Source organism: Mustela lutreola, chromosome 1 (assembly GCF_030435805.1).
Source record: "Mustela lutreola isolate mMusLut2 chromosome 1, mMusLut2.pri, whole genome shotgun sequence".
Taxonomy (NCBI): Eukaryota; Metazoa; Chordata; class Mammalia; order Carnivora; family Mustelidae; genus Mustela; species Mustela lutreola.
The window spans coordinates 236,979,611-236,997,231 of NC_081290.1; the positions used below are offsets into that span (position 1 = coordinate 236,979,611).

The 17,621-nt window shown below is 46.5% G+C and overlaps 1 protein-coding gene across 2 annotated transcripts; it reads right to left on the bottom strand.

Moving 5' to 3' along the window:
• Positions 1 to 4,648: 4,648 nt before the first annotated feature.
• HPX (hemopexin) lies at positions 4,649 to 13,601 on the bottom strand. 2 transcript variants are annotated; one of them, XM_059134728.1, is made up of 10 exons: positions 13,491 to 13,601; positions 13,276 to 13,340; positions 13,105 to 13,176; positions 12,805 to 12,926; positions 11,005 to 11,155; positions 10,082 to 10,294; positions 9,684 to 9,815; positions 5,370 to 5,500; positions 5,128 to 5,290; positions 4,649 to 4,990 (listed from the first exon to the last, which is right to left on the bottom strand). In XM_059134728.1, exons 1-10 carry the CDS (start codon positions 13,571 to 13,573, stop codon positions 4,731 to 4,733), a joined length of 1,392 nt encoding a protein of 463 aa, XP_058990711.1. In that variant the 5' UTR covers positions 13,574 to 13,601; the 3' UTR covers positions 4,649 to 4,730. The 2 variants fall into 2 exon arrangements, with proteins under 2 accessions (XP_058990711.1, XP_058990721.1); XM_059134738.1 differs by lacking the exon at positions 9,684 to 9,815.
• Between the last annotated feature and the right edge of the window lie 4,020 nt (positions 13,602 to 17,621).

The following is a 17,621-nucleotide window of genomic DNA, read 5'->3' on the forward strand; positions in this document are numbered from 1 at the left end:
CTACAAAAAGAAACCAGTAGAGAAGATGAATTAGAAAATAAAGAAAAAAGATGATGCGAGATGGAGGGAGAGTCCAGAGACAACGAGAGGAGGTAGGATCAAGGGCTCATGGAGAAGAACTGGACACCTTAACTTTATAGGCTGATGGGAAAGGGGAGAGGGCAAGGGTATAGGTAGGGTAATTAATAAAGTGGAGCAGGCAAGAAGTTGAGGGATTTTGTGCCTAGTGATATCAACATCGTCAAAGTCTTTAGCTGAGGAGTAGAAGAAGTTTGAATGGAGTACATTCATTGCCTCTGTTGTTAGCTGCACAGCAAACACCACCCCCCTTCTTATTGGTAAAAGCACATAAGTGTTCTTTAAAGATCCATCCCACCCCACTCTAAGTCTATGTGGTTCAGATGGGAATCACCCAGTCCCATACCCATGTCAGCGACTGAGTTCCTAACCCATAATCAGGTCAAAGTGATCAATTCAGAAATGGGCACATGATGAAATCAGATCCAGGAATTTTCCTGCAAACTGCTGGGCAAGAGTTGCTCATAGAAGGTAAACCTGGTAGACATCTTGCCACTGGGAAGGATGAGCCTGCCTGAGAACAAAGCCAACAGAAAGCAGAGCTACAGGGTAGAGAGAGACGAATGCCTGGTAACATCAATTTAACATGTATATTTACCTTGGTCTAAAGTCACATAAGTCTGTAAATTTCCTTTGTACTTAACACTGATTTGAGTTGGGTTTTATTACTTGCAACTAAGAGTTATGCTGAATCTATGTGGCAGATATTGCCTGCTGGAACTCATCTCCACACCCACTCTTCTATACTCTACCCTGGGAAGGGCTGGAAATCTGAAAACCACATTTCTCAGATGCCTTTGTCACTTCGTTCCAGTTAGGTTCCACCATGGGAACCCTCACATGAGGGAGGGAGAGGGGAGAGGTCCTCTTGCTCTTGGCAGGCTCTCTGGCCACATCAGCAGCAGTGGCTCCTGCCTAGCAAAAGTGGAAGTGGTTCAGCAATACTCCAGGTGCATCAGCAGCCCGTGTAGAACTGTAGGTTCCATCTCCTTGATCTTTGGGCTCCTCTTTTCTCCATTTTGCTCCCCTAAACCAAGATTAAAGGTAGTTTCCTGATCTCTGGGTAATTCTGCTTTCCTTTTTATGTTTCTCAGACTTCCCTTACAACTTTGTTGTTTTTGTTGTTAAGTAAGCTCTTTGCCCAACGTGGGGCTTGAACTTACGACCCTGAGGTCAAGAGCTGCATGCTCTACCAACTGAATCAGCCAGGCACACCCCCTCCCTTACAACTTTGTAACAAATTTTTTGCATTAAATCATTCTCTACTTGGACTATCTGAAGTGATTTCTTTTTTTTTTTTTTTTAAAGATTTTATTTATTTATTTGACAGAGAGAGATCACAAGTAGGCAGAGAGACAGGCAGAGAGAGAGAGGAGGAAGCAGGCTCCCTGCTGAGCCGAGAGCCCGATGCGGAACTTGATCCCAGGACCCTGAGATCATGACCTGAGCCGAAGGCAGCGGCTTAACCCACTGAGCCACCCAGGCGCCCCTGAAGTAATTTCTATATGCTTACTGAATAGTCATTGTTACAATACACATTTCTATTTTGCATACACACATTTCTATTTTGCACACACACATGCATACTGAATAGTCATTGTTACAATACACATTTCTATTTTGTATACACACATACACCACTCACAAGGCTCAGAGAAGGTGTTTCTCAGATATATAGAATTAGTAAGTAGCCTAGCTGGGATTGGAATTCAGACATGTTTGATTCTAAAGTTCTCACTCTCTCCACCTAACGTTGGCTTTTGTATTTCTTTTCTTTTCCTTCTTTATGGCTTGATTAAATAGACGTTAAAGGGGACAGAAATAAAAGTATTGTTAGGGGAGCCTGGGTGTCTCAGTGAGTTAAAGCCTCTGCCTTCAGCTCAGGTCATGATCCTGGGGTCCTTGGATCGAGCCCTGGGGTCCTGGGATTGAGCCCCGCATCCAGCTCTCTGCTTAGTGGGGAGCCTGCTTCCCCCTCGCCCTCTGCCTGCCTCTCTGTCTACTGTGGTCTCTGTCTGTCAAATAAATAAATAAAATATTTTTTTAAAAAAGTATTGTTAAGAAAGTTGTTCAGGTGATTGATCTTGATGTTCAGTTTGGGTAGGAAATTCAGACAATGGAGGACTGGAAGATAATAAAAGGATTAAAATTCTCTAAAGGCAAGGAGCTGAAGTGCAGGAGGCAGAGGGATAAAGGTAAGAAGTGGTCACAAGTGGGATGGTGGAATTTAAGATTTTTCACAGGTGGAGCAATTGCGAATAATCACTAAGGCTTGGCCATACTAATTGGATGGCTTCATCAACTGAGAGAACACAGGTGGTTGGTAGACGATGGCCATGAGAATGGTATGGCTCACTTGCAGGATGCCAAAGAAAGGGAAATTTCGCCTGCATAGAAAGAGGAAGAGAAGTGGTACAGATGTGTATGGGGGTCATGCTAAAATTAATACTTTTGCCCATCTCTTGGGACAGCTATAGGGAAAGGAGGAGGGACCCTAGGGCAGAGCCTGATGGAGGTAAAGAGATAGAGAACACTCTGTGGAGTGCGTAAAGAGTATAGAGAAGCTTGTTAGCTATGGAGTGAATTACAAGAGGTGCCATGGGAAGTCTGGGAAGAGGAGGTACAATTGTGAATGGGGAAAAGACCCATGGAGCCTTTTGGATGTGAGATTTCTCACTTTCCCTCACCCCTCTATCCAATCTATCAGCAAGTCCTATAGACTGTCTTCTAAATATTTTTGGTGCAGTTTTATTAAAATTTAAATCCATTTAATTAACATATAGTGTATTATTAGTTTCAGAGGTAGAGTTCAGTAATTCATCCATTGTATATGACACCCAGTGCTCATTCTATCACGTGCCCTCCTTAATGCTCATCACCCAGTGACCCCATCCCCCACACTCCCCTCCCCTCCAGCAACCCTCAGTTTGTTTCTTATGGTTAAGAGTCTCTTATGGTTTGTCTCCCTCTCTGATTACATCTTCTAAATATTCTTAATCTGCCTTTTTCTCTTCATCTCTTTTGCCACCCAGTGCCCAGATCTATGTGGTTTACCACGTGGGCCACAGCGCCCACCTCAGCAGTCTCCTCATATTCACTGTGGGCTCCTTTCACCCAGCATCCTCCCTGCCATAGTCAGAATGATCTCTCTAAAATGCAAACCTCAGCATGCCACGCCCATGTTTAAAGTCTCTTAGTAAGTCTTCATTGTCCCAAAGACAGACAAAAGCTGTGCTTCTTAGCCTGACATGAGCTGACAAGCCCCTGCCTCCTTCTCCAGCCTCACCTCCCATCAGCCCCTCTTTTAGCCCTCCTAAGTAACTGTGGTTCCCAGTCCTGGCTATTTCCTCTGCTCTGGCTTTTTTTTTTTTTTTTTTTTTTTTGCTCATGTTGCCTCCTCTGCCTATAATGTTCCTGGCACGGTAGTACATAGTAGGTACTGAATTTATTAAAGGACGTCCATACGTTCTACTCATCTTTTAAAATTCAGATTAAGTGTTACGTGTGAGGTCTTTTCTAACCCCTCCATCCCAGGTATTGCGATTCAACTCTCCTTTGTATATAGATAGGCTCTTCCACCTTAATATCTATCTCACTTTATTCATTTATTTATTATCTCACTAACACCTTGTCTGGGGTCCCCTCTTGACTCTAATGTACAGTTGGAGATTCTTGAGGCACAGACTGTGTGATTCATTGACTGACACACTGTTCTGCTCCTAGGAGCTGCGGAGTGAATGAAAGAAGCATGAGTGGGACCTTTTCTGGGAGTTCCTTGGAGACAAGCTGGAGGCTTCCCTGTGACAGAGCAGGTTGGAAAAGAGAAGAAAGAAGAGACTTAAATTTCTTCTTTTGATAGAGAGGAGGAAGTTAACCTAAGTACCAGAGTTGCTGGATAACTGTTTAGACACTGCAAAGCGCTCTGGCATGACACAGTAATGGGCCCAGATGTCACACATCAACTGAATAAGGCCCAGACCCAAGACTCTGGCCTTACCCCCACCTCTCAGATTGAAGGAGGGGCACCCAGCCCCATGAGAATCATTTAGACTCCATCAGGGATGAAGGGGAAAGCTCAAGACACTTCTTCAGAGTGGACCCCACAGCTCTGGTGCCTCACCCCTAACCTCTGTTTCCAGCCATAGCCAACCTCAAGCCCTGGGTGCATCCTGATCTGAGAAGCCCAGATTCATCTCCTGGGCTTCTGAGAGGGACTCCCAGCCATTGAGGCTGGTGAAGGAACCTTAGGCAGTTCTTCTGGTCCAGTGGTACCTGGTACTTATCAGAAACCACTCAATGGCCTGGCCTCCCAGTACAAAGCCCTGTGTGGCAGGTGGTTCTATCCACCAAATTCACATAAGGCAAGGGACCACCAGGTCAGGAGGGGTTAGCCTTAAACCAGATGAGGTCATGGTCTAGAGTGTGAGTCTACTTCTGGGAGTTTTCCCTTAGCCCTCTCCTCCCTTGCTTCCCACAGCCTTGTTTGAACTTGACAGCCTCCAAAGAGATATTACTAGCTCCTCAGTTACAAGAAAGAAATGAGACTCCTCCACCACCAGGGACCCTTGAGTCCAGCAAAGAAGCACTCTGGCTTTATTGTGAGGGAAATAGGGAGAAGGAACTGGGCCAGATTTATCCCAAGAATGCTCCTGTCAATGACCGCAGCCCAGGAGGGTCTCCACTCTCTGGGGCTGAGGAAGAGTCTTGGCTGTGCTCAGTTTCTCCACATCACTGTAGCAGTACAAATCAGAGCCATGGATGAGGTATAAGCCAGGACCATGGGCAGAACATGAGCTGGGGCCGAGGGACTTTTCCATACACAGGGCCGCGTCAACCTTCTCATGGGGCCAAGGAAGCTCCATCCACGTGGCTTGAGGTCCTAACTTCAGGTCCAGCCACCACAGCTTCCGTCCTAGGAAGAAGGCAACAGACAAAACATTGCTTCCACATCATGGGACTCACACCTTACCCTTCCCCATGCCCTGAGGTGATCTATGAAATGGAGAAGTAGCAGAACAAGCCACCCTTCATTATCCAGATGCCCCTCACCTGCCATAATGTGGAGCCGAGAAGTCTCCGGACAAATAAAGGCTGCATCCACAGCTTCAAGGTTGATCCCATGAGGGCTCCCAAATTCCTTCTCCAACCTCTTTGGATAACCATCTACTAGAGTATAGCCTCCCTTTGTCAGGAAGATATATACCTGAGTGCCCTGGAAGACCAAGGAATTTATCAGCATAGAGCTGGATATTCTCCCAGTCCCCATTTCAAGCCTCTCTCCCAACACATACCTGGATTAGGTAGACTTTACTGTCCCAGGAAAAGGCTGCATCCACCGCTGAAGGACCCTGAGGCCACTGATGGACAATGGGCCAGCTGTGCCACCCATCCTTGCTAGTGTCCAGACGCCAGTAGTGGGACCCTGTCGGGTATCAGAGGTACCTCTCTAGTACTGATGGTAAAAGGCCAGGCAGTGAATAGGCAAGTAACAGGTGCAGAGATAGGTCCTGAGAAGGGGGAGAGAATACATGGAGGCCAAGAGGGAAGAGGCTGGGTGAGAGGAAATAGAGCAGGACTTGAGCAGCAAAGTTTGGCATGGTGCCCTGATTGGAGCTGGAGTCACTAGGGGCCTGACAGAAGGGCGCGCATGGAGAACAGTGGCTAAGGTGCCAAGTGGGGCCAATGTCATGGGGTTTGGCAGGGGCTCCCTATGCATCTCAGACATCCATGTACAGAGATATTATAGACAATGAGGGACAGTGACCAGAAGGTAAAAGAAAAGCAACGCAGCATGATCCCACCAAATGTTCTCACTCTGGCTGTGTTCCCTAATCCCCTGATGTGGCAGGAGAGTGAGGGAGTAGCCAGACAAGTGCCCTGATTTTCTTCTCCCCTCCTCATAAAGATTTATTAAGGGAATTATCTAAGTTCCCATTTACCTCTCCTTCCTTAACCGCTTCACTTAACACTTGTTTCCCTTCTCCACTGAAACCGTACTTTTCAAGGTCGTCAGTGCCCTCCAACTTGCCAAATCTAATCATCAATTCTCTGTCTCCATCCTGCTCCACCTCTCAGCAGCATTTGACTGCTCACGACTCTCTTCTTGAAATATCTTTTTTTGGATCTTGGCTTCTGTGATACCAGCCTCTTCCAGTGTTCCTCTGTTTTTTTTTTTTTTTTTTTTTTTTTACTACCCTTCTCTTCAGCCTGATATCTTATATTGGAATCCTCTAGTTTGGGCCTCTTCACTACCTACACTCACTCTCTTGGTGATTTCACCCCGTCTAGGGCTTTAAATACCATCTACATGCTGATGACTTTGGATCTGTTCTCCTCAGCTTTCATAGACCTCTCCTTTGGGCATCAGGCTCAAACTTAACCGCCTGCCCAATATGTCTACTTGGGGCCATTAGACACCAAAACCCTACAGTGTCCAAGCTGATGTCTGCTCCCTGCCAAACACACACACACACACACACACACACACACACACACACACACACACCTACCTCATCTTTCCAATTTTAGAAAGAGGAAACCACCAGTCACCCAGTTGCCTAGTCCCAGAAAGCTAAGTCATTCTTAAGACCTCTCTTTTTCATTCCCCACTCCAACCAATATTCAGTCCATTGGTTAAGGCTATTACCTCGACCTCCAAAAGATATCAAGATGACTCCTCACCACCTCTGGTGCTATTATCCTAGTCCACACTATCATTGCCTCTAATCCAGACAACTGCAAGAACTACTAGCTGGATTCCCTGCTTACAACATTGTATCTCTAATGACTGTGTGCTCCAGGATGATCTTCAAAAAATAAGTGAGAACATATCACAGCCCTGCTCAAGACCCCCTCCTGGTTTTCTTTCACAGTTGAAAATCCTTACCAGGTATATGTAATTTGTCCTCTGTCTCCCTCTTTTCAAGCCATTCACCTGCTCTTACACTGTTCTCTAGCCACTCTGGCCTCCTTTCCTGATTCCTCAAAGTATATGCTATCTATCCTCTCTAAAATGTTTTTCCCCCAGTGCTTTATGTACCTAATGCTTAAAAAAATTTTTTTAAATTTAAATTCAATTTAGTTAAAGTACAGTGTGTTATTAGTTTCAGGGGTAGAATTTTGTGATTTCATCAGTTGTTTACAACACCCAGTTCTCATTATCTCAAGTGCCTTCCTTAATGCCCACCACCCCGTTATCCTATCCCTCTCACCTCCTTCCCCTTGAGTAACCCTCGGTTTGTCTCCTATAGTTAAGAGTCTCTTGGCACACCTGTGTGGCTCAATCATTTAAGTGTCTGTGTTTGGCTCGGGTCATTATCTGAGGGTCCTGAAATCAAGTCTCACATCAGGTTCCCTGCTCAGTGGGGAGCCTGCTTCTCCTTTTTGTGCTTCCCCCTGCTTGTGCACTCTCGCTCACTCACTTTCACTCACTCTCTCTTATAAATAAATAAAATAAGTCTTTTATGGTTTGCCTCCCTCTCTGATTTTATCTTATTTACTTACCTAATGTGTTTTTATTACTGAAATATCAGCTCAAAAAGCATCTCTTCAAAGAAGGTCCCCCTCATTTTCCTCACCTCTATCTCATTATCCTGTCTTAATTTCTTCACAGCTTTTCTTTGACACCTAACATTTTTTATTTTATATTTTTAAACATTAACAATTTTTAAATCCATTTATACCACCTCCAAATGATATTTGAGGATAAGGAACATCCTGATGTTCCCATAACACTTCACAACTACCTGAAAGTAGTCTCTTGTTTCCTTTTCTTATGGTCCTTTCTCCCCTTGTCAGGCTGTGTGAGGGCACCTGTCTCATCTTCCATGCTGCCTCCTGTATTCCAGTGCTTAGACCTACATCTGGTGCCTCTCAGGTGCTCAATAAACACTTGTTGCATAAATAGCCAATGTTCTCACGATAGCCACAAGCTCCCTTTATAGCTGTTTACCAGGCATGCCATAGTGACTACATAGCCATCTTCACCTCCTGCAGAAACTACCCTGCTTATGATCCCTATTTTGAGATGGGCTGTGGTGCTCTTTGTGCAGAGGAAATAAGTGATAAGCCCCTGATGCCTCACCAGGCAATGCACAGACTGGCCAGCAACCACTTCAGTGTGGGCTAGAATAAAAATATGGGCTGGGTCGGTCAGATTTCCTCTCTGGCAACCCAAGCAGGAAAAAAGAGAGCAGCAGAGACAGCTCCCAGCTGGACCTGAGGTTGAAAGATCATGACTAGGAGAAGGGAGAGGGCATGATGGGCCTTGTGCAAGCCAACATTGTGAAAAAGCAGAAACAATGGGTAAGGAGCTAGGGGGCAGAGAACAGAGAAAGATATGTCAGAGAGGGGAGAGGACCAGCCCTATGCTAAGTAGCTGGGTTACACTAGGGTTGTCACCTCAGCTGGGGATTTTTAACGTAACAGTGTTCTCTCATCAGCTAGGAAACATATTTAATACTTTTGATTTAGGAGTTCAGCTGCATTCTATCCATGGCCACATGGCCTGGAGGTTCTATGATCTCTCCATGGTTGGGTATTCTCTGTACATCTTTATGTGGTCCCTACGGCCCTGTTTCCTCAATATCTCTACCTACCTACCTCTATCTCTGTCTCCCTTTTTCTGTCTGTCCTTCCAATAGTCCCATGCTCTCACCACAGCTACATGTTGATAATTATGTGTTCTTACTATGGCATATATTCTGGGTATAAGTCTATATTTTCACTGCAGGTGTGTGTTTCTTCATGGATTAATGTTCTCACTACACCATGCATTCCTGTTGTGGGGAAATACTCTCCTCACAACTGTGTCTTTTTCATAATAGCTTGGTAGTCATATCTGATCAGATTTGTCCAGGAGTTAGGAGCAAAAATGGATTTTCACTGTTCTGTGTTCTCACCACTATTTTACATTTATATCTGATCATATGTATATCTTAGGCTGAGAATTTGTTTACTCCTTCTCTTGAGCTATTCAAGGTGTATCAAGACTCATTGCTCTCTGCCTGACTAACGCCAGAACATCCCTAGGTATCCTTACATGGCTTTTACTAACTAATGCCAAAGGTCTGGAGAGAGATATCTATCTGGTCACTAAGAGAAGAAACCTCCTTAGGCCAGCAAATCTATCTCCTAGAGGTCTAAGGGACCCAAAGTTTCTCGGCTGGTTCTCAGCAATAGGAACATCTCATCCCCAGGTAATGCTGTGTCCAGAGGCCTGAGCTAAGAACCAAGAAGCACTTGGGAAAAGATTGAGTTCCTGAGGATATGCTTAAGGGGAGCTAGAGGACCTAGCAAGACATGCAAGAGCTAAGGGGATATGAGGAGTCATAGAGACAGAAAGAGGGCACAGACCTAAGAGTAGATGGTCCTGTGAGGTAGTCAGGCAGATGAAGTTAGAGGCCTGGGCAATGAGAGACAAGGATGAGCAATATGCACCAGAGGAGATGAGGGATAAAAAACTGCATGCCAAGGAGGCTAAGGTTGGGGCCCAAGGGGACAAAATAAAGCATGCAGTGATGAAAATGGAGGAAGTAATCAGAGATATATGAAAGAGACAGGAGGTATGGAGGGCAGAGATGGTGGAGTCAGGAGGCATCTCTCACCACTGAAGGCATATGTGGCACCATGGTTGTCGGTCAGCAGTGCAGACAAGACTAGATGTGGGCTACAGTGCATATCCCCACGGCCATGATGGGTACCATTCCCATGGCCCATCCCATTCCTGTGTCCATGGCCTGGGAAGAGAAATAGGTGAGGGGGAACACAGAGGGAGGCCAGAGGTCAGAATGAAGTCTGAGGTGGCCGAGATGGCTAGGGTTAGTGGGGATGTAGACCTCTTCCATGGGAGGACAACTGGAAGTGTCCAAAATGGAGATTGGGCTAGGGCAAGGGCCAAGGTGCTATATCACAGAATTAAAGTAGGAGCTAGGGTAGGTGGGGTCTGCAAACTCAGGGAAGGTAGGTGAATTCAGGTGGATTTCAGGGGCTGGGGCTTTCTCACCTCTGCCGGGGCAGGGTATGAAGTAGTCTCGAACATCCAGAGGGTACTTTGGAAGCACCTCTCCCGTGACAGGGTGGAAGCGCAGGAATTGGTTACCCCGGAAGCAGAAGTAGCGGCCGAGCCATCGCAGGGCAGAGGAGCATTCCCCGACAGCTGGCCAGGAACGCTCCTTTTTGGTTCCCGTAGCCAAGTCCCAGAACCACGTTTGGTTACCTTTGTCCAATCAGTCAACAAACATTCAGTGAGGCCAGGCTATGCCCTCCCTTAAGCTAGCAGTGGGCCCCATGATGGGCCAGATACAGTCCTAACCCCGTGGAACTCACAGCCAAGCAGGGAAACGGTTGAAGAGAGTGATCATATAATAAACTTCAGCAGCAAAATGCATATGATTGGCTCAGCAAGTGCATTTGGAGGAGACAGGGAAAGGTTTCCAGAGAAGGTGATATTTAAACTCATACCTAAAGCAGGAATTACAGGGCAGAGATGAGGAGGAGATGGAACTCCAGAAGGAGGAAAGTCTGAAGCATGGAGCAAATGAGGTGTACAGGGAACAGTGTAGAGTCTCTGGAACTTCATATTCAAGATAAAGGCATGATGAGTATCAAGACTGGAAGGTCAGTAGGAAGTTGGCCATGGAGAATCTAGTATGTAAGACTAAAGAACATACATTCATCCTAAGGATGATGGAGAACAGTGAAGAATTTTAGCAGAAGTACACCTGGTTATCTCATGCAGGGTGACTTCTTCTCCTTCCCCTATTTGACCTCTAGACCATAACCAGCTTCTCTATTTCCTCCCTTCCTTGGGAAGCCACATGGTGCTCCATCACCACTACCTCAGGTAGTGGTACCACTACCTGCCACTACCTCAATCACCACCAGCCCACCATTACTCCAGGCTTTCTTATTCCAGCCTGTGCTGACCTTTGAAGAAGAGGACACCCTCCTCTTGGCATTCCCCACGGTGACATTCCACAGCTGCATCCACTGGTGATGGGATTCCAGGAAACTCTTCTTGGAGCAACTTTGGATATCCTTTCTCCTTCTCAGGAGGATACACCCAGACTTTATCTCCCTGCATACAAATCACTCTATTTTTAACTGTGGACCCCACATACTGCCACCTGCATTCATACATTACATCTCTAATCTACTGCATTTATACAATATCCCCCTTGCGCCCCTACACACTTTCAATTAACCTGTGGACGACTGTGTGCTGCCCCTTGCACAAATACATACTATCAGCTTGACTGCGCAAATCCCCCCCGTTGCTATAGCACATGCACACGTCTGACACTTTCATGATACACTTATCTGTAATACCATTAGTCTTGGCAAACACATCCACAAATAGTCATCCTGCAATCATCCATCCATTCATACATTCATTCGTTCACCTATTTGTTTGTTTATCCATCCGTTTACTTGAGAAACAGTTGCTGAATGACTACCATATGCCAGATATTGTGAAAGGCGCTGGGGATAAAGGGATGACAGGACAGGCTCTGCCTTCAAGGAGTCCACTGTACAAAAGCAGAAAGGTTCTTACAATCCTAGCCATGCAACCACCAAAGTAGAAACAGGTGAAGTGCATGGGGAATATAGAGGGAGTGCTTAAGCCTACCCAGAGAATTCCTGGAAGGCTTCACTGAGGAGGAAGCATTGGGGCCAAGAGTTGAAAACGGAGTAGGAATTCAGTGTGACAATTGTATAAAGGGTGTCACCAGCAGAGGGGGCAGCAGGTGCAGAGCATGCTCAGAGAATTATATGTAGTCTCATGGAGCTGGCACACAGTGATTGTGGTCGGGGAGGAGATAAGCTTGAAAAGATAACCAAAGCCCAGATCTCGAGACCCAAGTGTACCTGACTTGCAGGAACTGGCACAGGGTGGTGCCACTTAATGAAATAGAGGACACAGCAGAAAGGGTGAGTTTGTAAGAAAGATACTAAGCTTGATTTGGGGATACTGAATTTGAGGTACCCACAGAACTTCTAAGCCAAAGATATCTGCCAGGAAATTAGAAAGAGATATCTGGAGCTCTGGGAGGAGCCAGATCTGGTGTCCACAACATAGAGAGTCCTCAGAGCCATGACAGTAGTTGAGATCACTCAGGGAGGGTGTTTTAAAGGGCTGGGACAGATCTCCAAGGAACATTCAGGGACTTGCTGAGGATGGGAAGCTGGAAAACAGCAAGAAAGAGGCAGGAGGGAACCTAAAGCTGGGAGTGAGCGCTGCCGCAAGCACATGGCACCTTGTACAAATTAGGAGAAGGTGCCCCTCCTCCAAGCAGACACAGTCAGGGCCAGGCCATGGGACTTTGTGAGCACAGCAGACTAGATTTCATCTTCCCCTGACCCCTTGGCTAGGTGCCATTGTTATGAACGGCCTGGCCACCATATGAAGAGTATGGGAGGCAGAGTCAGAGACCAAGGGAAGACATTACCAGGAAGGGAAGGATGGCCAACAGCATGAGGAGCAGCAGAGAGGTCTGGACAGAGATTGGGCCTGAAGAAGAGCCACTAGCTGCTATGGCTGCCAGGCCCACATGCACGTATACTCTCTTAGCTTGAGCTTTTTCAGGGAATGAAGGCATAGGGGAAGGAAACCAGGAACCCACTGTAAGGGGTCCATCTAGGGCCACCTGAGGGTCTCTAGAGGGAGGGTCTCTAGTGTCCATTCCAGCACTTCCTGGCCCAGCCCTGACCTTACCCCAGCAGTACCTTGATCAGGAAGACACTGTTGTGACCACGGCGGAATGCAGCATCCACAGGGTTGGTGAAATTCTTCCACCTCTCTGAAATTAACTCCCGGACCCATTTTTTACTGCTCCACACAAACTCCCCTGAAAAACACACACTTATTGAGGGACCCAGAACAAAGTTTTGGCCTCCTGTGATAGTTACCAAGAAGCTATGGGTGATGCCCTCAGATAACTTCCAAGATCTCCCACAGGCAGATACACCCTCAGAGAATGGGACCAAGTCTGAAGTCCCAAATGCCCCAATCCCAGTCCCTCCTACCTTTAAAAAACTGCATGGCCCCGTGTTCATCCAGGGTGGCAGCATCAAAGCTCGAGCCATCCAAGCAGAGCTCTGGGGTGGGGGTGGGGAGGTGCAAGGAAAAGACCAGTCAGGTAATAACGTTGCAGAGACGCAACTGGACAGACAGACTCCAGGGAGGCAGGGCCTTACCGGTCACACCTGGGTTCCCTCTGGTCCCACTCCCACCTTCAGTCCTGTTCCCTGGAGTACCGTCCCTAGAGAGAAGACAGTTGTCTGGATCCACTGGGCCCAATTCCTCTCCCTTCGTTCTTCACACCTGTCTTCACAGTTGCCCTGGCCTAAAAAATGGCTCTAACCCAGTCTAGCCCAGTCCCCAGTCCTTCCCCAGCTCAAGCTTTACTCACGGAGGAAGAGGGTGGGCAACAGCCAGAGACCAGCATAGGCCCACCAATCCCAGTGCAATGGGTGTTCCCAGTGCCCGAGCCATGCTGAGGCACTACAGACAGCTCTGGGTTCCAGCTCAGCTCCCTATATAGAGATGGTGGCAGCACCACCCCCACCATGGCCTGCTGATCCTCCAAGTCCCATCTCTCACAACTATGCCAATATTAGCTGATTACATCAGTGCAAATAAGGTCAGGGTCTGGACAGAAATCTGAGTCCAAGACTAACTTTTCCCGGCAAAAGGCCCCATCCCCCTTCAATGACTTTCGAGCAGTAACTAGCCCGTGCCGTTGATACCCGGCTGTGACTCTCATCACCTTGGTGATGGGTCCAGGTGCCCATAAGGTCAAGGAAGGACGTAGAATGATTGATGATCACCTTGCTGTGGTTGGACCTCTACAATGGGGTGGGGGGTGGGTAGGAAAGAAGTAGAGGAAACTACCATTTTTGTGTACTAAGTGTCAAGCCATGTTCTAAGACAGATAAAGACACGGATACTTATATCTATTTAACAAACACACTTAGAAATACTCTTTTTACAAACTTCATCAAGGGTCTTTTGGAGCATTCCCAAACCCCTTCAGCTTTGCCCTTGATGGGTCAATAATATTTCACTGTCGCCATTTGTACAAGTCCCACCCCTCTTCCCCCCCTCCCCCACTGGCAAAATGCTTAGAAAAATCACCTAGGAAGGAAGGGCTGAATGGGCCAGAAAGAGGTGTCTCTCTCTTGCAGATTGCATTTTAATAAATAGTCTTTCCTGGGAATTTCCACCTTAAGGGAAAAGGGCTTTATTTACCCATCACAGAATAAACAGAACTCTAACTGGTGTTTCACAATATTTACTGCTGAGCCTTGCCTAAATGCTATCTTCTGAATGAAGCCTTTCTTGACCACCTTATCGAGCCATTTCAAACGCTCACACATTTCTTTTGTGTCATTTATTAAAACATGAAATTTCATCAATTTATTTGTTGCTTTTTTTCCTTTGCTTTGCCCGTCTTACTTACCATTACATTCTCCCCACCTAAAATACTACCTGGTGCATAATAGGTGCTCAATAATGGATTTTGCCTACTAACTAGTATTGCTAATGTTGCAACTGAATTCCTAACAATTCCTTCTGGGAATTCCTTCTTTACTTCTGGGGTGAGGGGAATATCGGGAATTGGTGGTGTGTTAATAACAGGAAGCATACTGTAATCCAGGGGTCACAAGTCCCCTTGTCACTGCCCTTTACCTGGTCTTGCTTCTCTCTCCAGTGTCCCATCCCCACATGCCTCTCTTCCTCCAGCGCTAGAATCTTACCTGCTATCTCTAGTAACTGCTATCTTCAGTACTCCTAGGGGCCACTCCCAAAGCCTGCCTCATCCCCATCTGAGACTTGGCTGCTGAATCAGAAGACAAATATGGGCAGTCAGCTATGGGCCAGGATGAGGTTTCAGGACCCCTGTTCCCCAGTCCAGCTCCAAAGGGCCCTGATCCCTCTCAGATGGCTCCATGCCCCTGACATTCCCCTATATAACCTTAGGAAAGGTCTCAAATTCTCCTTCTACTCTGCAAAGTTTCCTCTCAACAGGAAAACAGAGATCTGTGGGACCTCTGGAACATGTCACTAGGCCTCTGCCATCAGGCCCAATGTTCTCGTTTGACTTACAAATGAAAATGTGCTTTTTTTTGCCTTTTTTTTTTTTTTTTTTTTTTTTTTTTTGAGAGAGAAAGAGAGGCAGAGGGGGCCAGGGAAATCCACAGCGAGGGTCTTCAGTAGTCATATTATCAGAACATGGCATGGTCCTGTGGGCCCAAGGGAGGACAGGCCCAAGAGTCCTGCTCTGGCCTAGCAGGACTCAGAGCACATATACAGGATGACAATTTTCAGTTTAGTTTCTTTTTCCCCACACAGCACTGGTTCCCTTCACAGCACCCCTGGGTCTACCTATCCTGGAAGAGTGATTTGTAAAACTTTTCCACTACTGTTTCCTAATTCTTTTCTACCCTAACGGGGCTTAGATAGCATTAGAGGAGACTTCCCCTTCCCTCTCTGCTTCCCAACCTCCCCATCATGCCCTCCCCCAGCCCCTGCCCATCTCCCCTGCCCCACCTCCACAGGGACTAGACAGGCCGAGTCTTCTGCATGGCAGACAGTTCTGCCGAAGCTCAAGTTCTGAGCAGGAGCAGCTAAGAGGCAGAGGACTGTGTCCATTCGGGAACCCAGGCTGTGGATGTGTTGGCCATTCTGATGTCAGTCACAGGGCACAAGGCAACTCTTCTCAGGGGACCCAAATAGGGCTGGCTTTGCTTCTCTGTTCCCTTGAGGTGGCCATTTCTGCTTCTCCAGAGTTCCATCCAGCCCTCTGGTCTGGGCGGAGAAAGCGCTTGTCCACGCTTGGTCCTGAGCGCCCCCTGGAGGCCACAGGGTTCAGTGCGCATCCACCCTTAAATCAGAGGCCAGAGCTGTTTCTCTTCCCTGAACCGGGTTCTCTGTAGCCTTCTTGCCTCGCTCCTCTCAGCCCGACTATGGGGGCTTAGTAGTACCCCTTCCTCTGCAAACTTCTGCTGCCCAGAGCAGGTTTGGGGACCTCCGTCTTTTGCTTGATATCCTGGGGATCAAGCCAACTACCCCTTTTCCTTGTGGTCTTCTCAATCCTATCCAGCAACTTTCTGGCTTCCCCCAAAGGGCATCTGAATGTGGACTTGCAAATGTCTTCATGGGCAGAGCTTCCTCTTGCATTGCCACAGGCTACATTTAAACTGGACACTGACCCATTGTCCCTTGGAATGACTGTGTCCACCCTGCCCCACCCCTGGTCTGAGTTCTCTGATCTCAGTCATTTCTCCTAGGGCCCACTAAGTGCTGCCTGTGCTGGGCCTGCAGCCTGTGGCTGTGTACTCCCAGAGCAGAGCCTGGATTCCTTTTCCGTGACTTAGAAGCCATGAGATAAAGCTGCACGCACCAGAAAGTGTTAGCTGCTCCCAACTGACTCCTCCAGCCATGCATTTTTGTCCTTGTTCTGCCTATAATGGACCTCCCTGCATATTCCATTCTTGCTTCTCTATGAATAAACATACGAATAATTTGCTTATATCTGTTGGGTATATGTATGTGCCTGGCACTGCGCTTGACATGGATTATTTCATTCAATAATAAATATTATCTATATAATATATGATACTATCAGTCCCATTATACAAATGAGGAAACTGAAAGTAGGTATCATAGCCAAATCCCATTGTTAACAAGTGGTAGTGCTGTGATTCTGGCTGCCTGACCTTTGGGCTGTGCTCATTACCCTATCAAAGGAGATGCTACAGCGTGTGTAACACCCAGCTCTCAGAAGGGAAAAAGGCCTGATCTGTAGCGTTTGCTAATTTCTGTGGGTAAATCTACTATGGCCATTGTCAAGCTACAAACATCACCAAAGTGGAATTAGGAAGAAATGCACAGTAATATACTACTTACTATATGATTTTCCTCCATGAGATACAATAGATGTAAAGAACTTCAAGAACACAGGTAAATAGTAAAATAATCAGGGAGTGATGAGTTTTGAGTATTTATAATATTTAATGTTAATAAAACGTACTTAACTTCAGATTTACATAATTTAATTTTTAATAATGGCTGGGTTATTTAATAATGGCTGGGTTATTATTGGCAGCAATAACCAGCTGTCAAAATTCCTGAAAACTTAACCATGAGCCCGTGAGCCAGAATGAATGAGCTCCAGCATCTCACTGCCCACCAGACTGCCTTAGTAAACAGAAGGATGTCATCTGCTTTATTCACCACTGTATCTTCAGTTCTTAAAGCAGTTCTTGAAACACTGTTTAGCATTGAATTCTATTGGTCCCACTTTCTAGTTAGACCAAAATGTATCCACTTCTGTCTGCCTCCCTCAAAATGCAACACCATCATGTCTTACTTGGCCACTGAAATAACCCTTCTCTCCCTGCTTCTCCTGCCCCTCTATAATACATTCTTCATAGCAAGCACAAGCTTCAAAGACATGCCTAAAAACATATTAATGCTCTTGTTTGAAAGTTTTTTTTCTTGAAGACAAAAATCAATTTTAATTCTATTAACCAGAGAA

Excerpts from the sequence above, each read along its gene's own strand:
- HPX (XM_059134728.1), bottom strand. The coding sequence starts at position 13,573 with ATGGCTCGGGCACTGGGAACACCCATTGCACTGGGATTGGTGGGCCTA. Across the intron at positions 10,295-11,004 it reads GGGTGTCCTCTTCTTCAAAG|GTAACCAAACGTGGTTCTGG; the intron begins GTCAGCACAGGC and ends GATTGGACAAAG. Across the intron at positions 5,501-9,683 it reads TGCCACATATGCCTTCAGTG|GGTCCCACTACTGGCGTCTG; the intron begins GTGAGAGATGCC and ends GATACCCGACAG.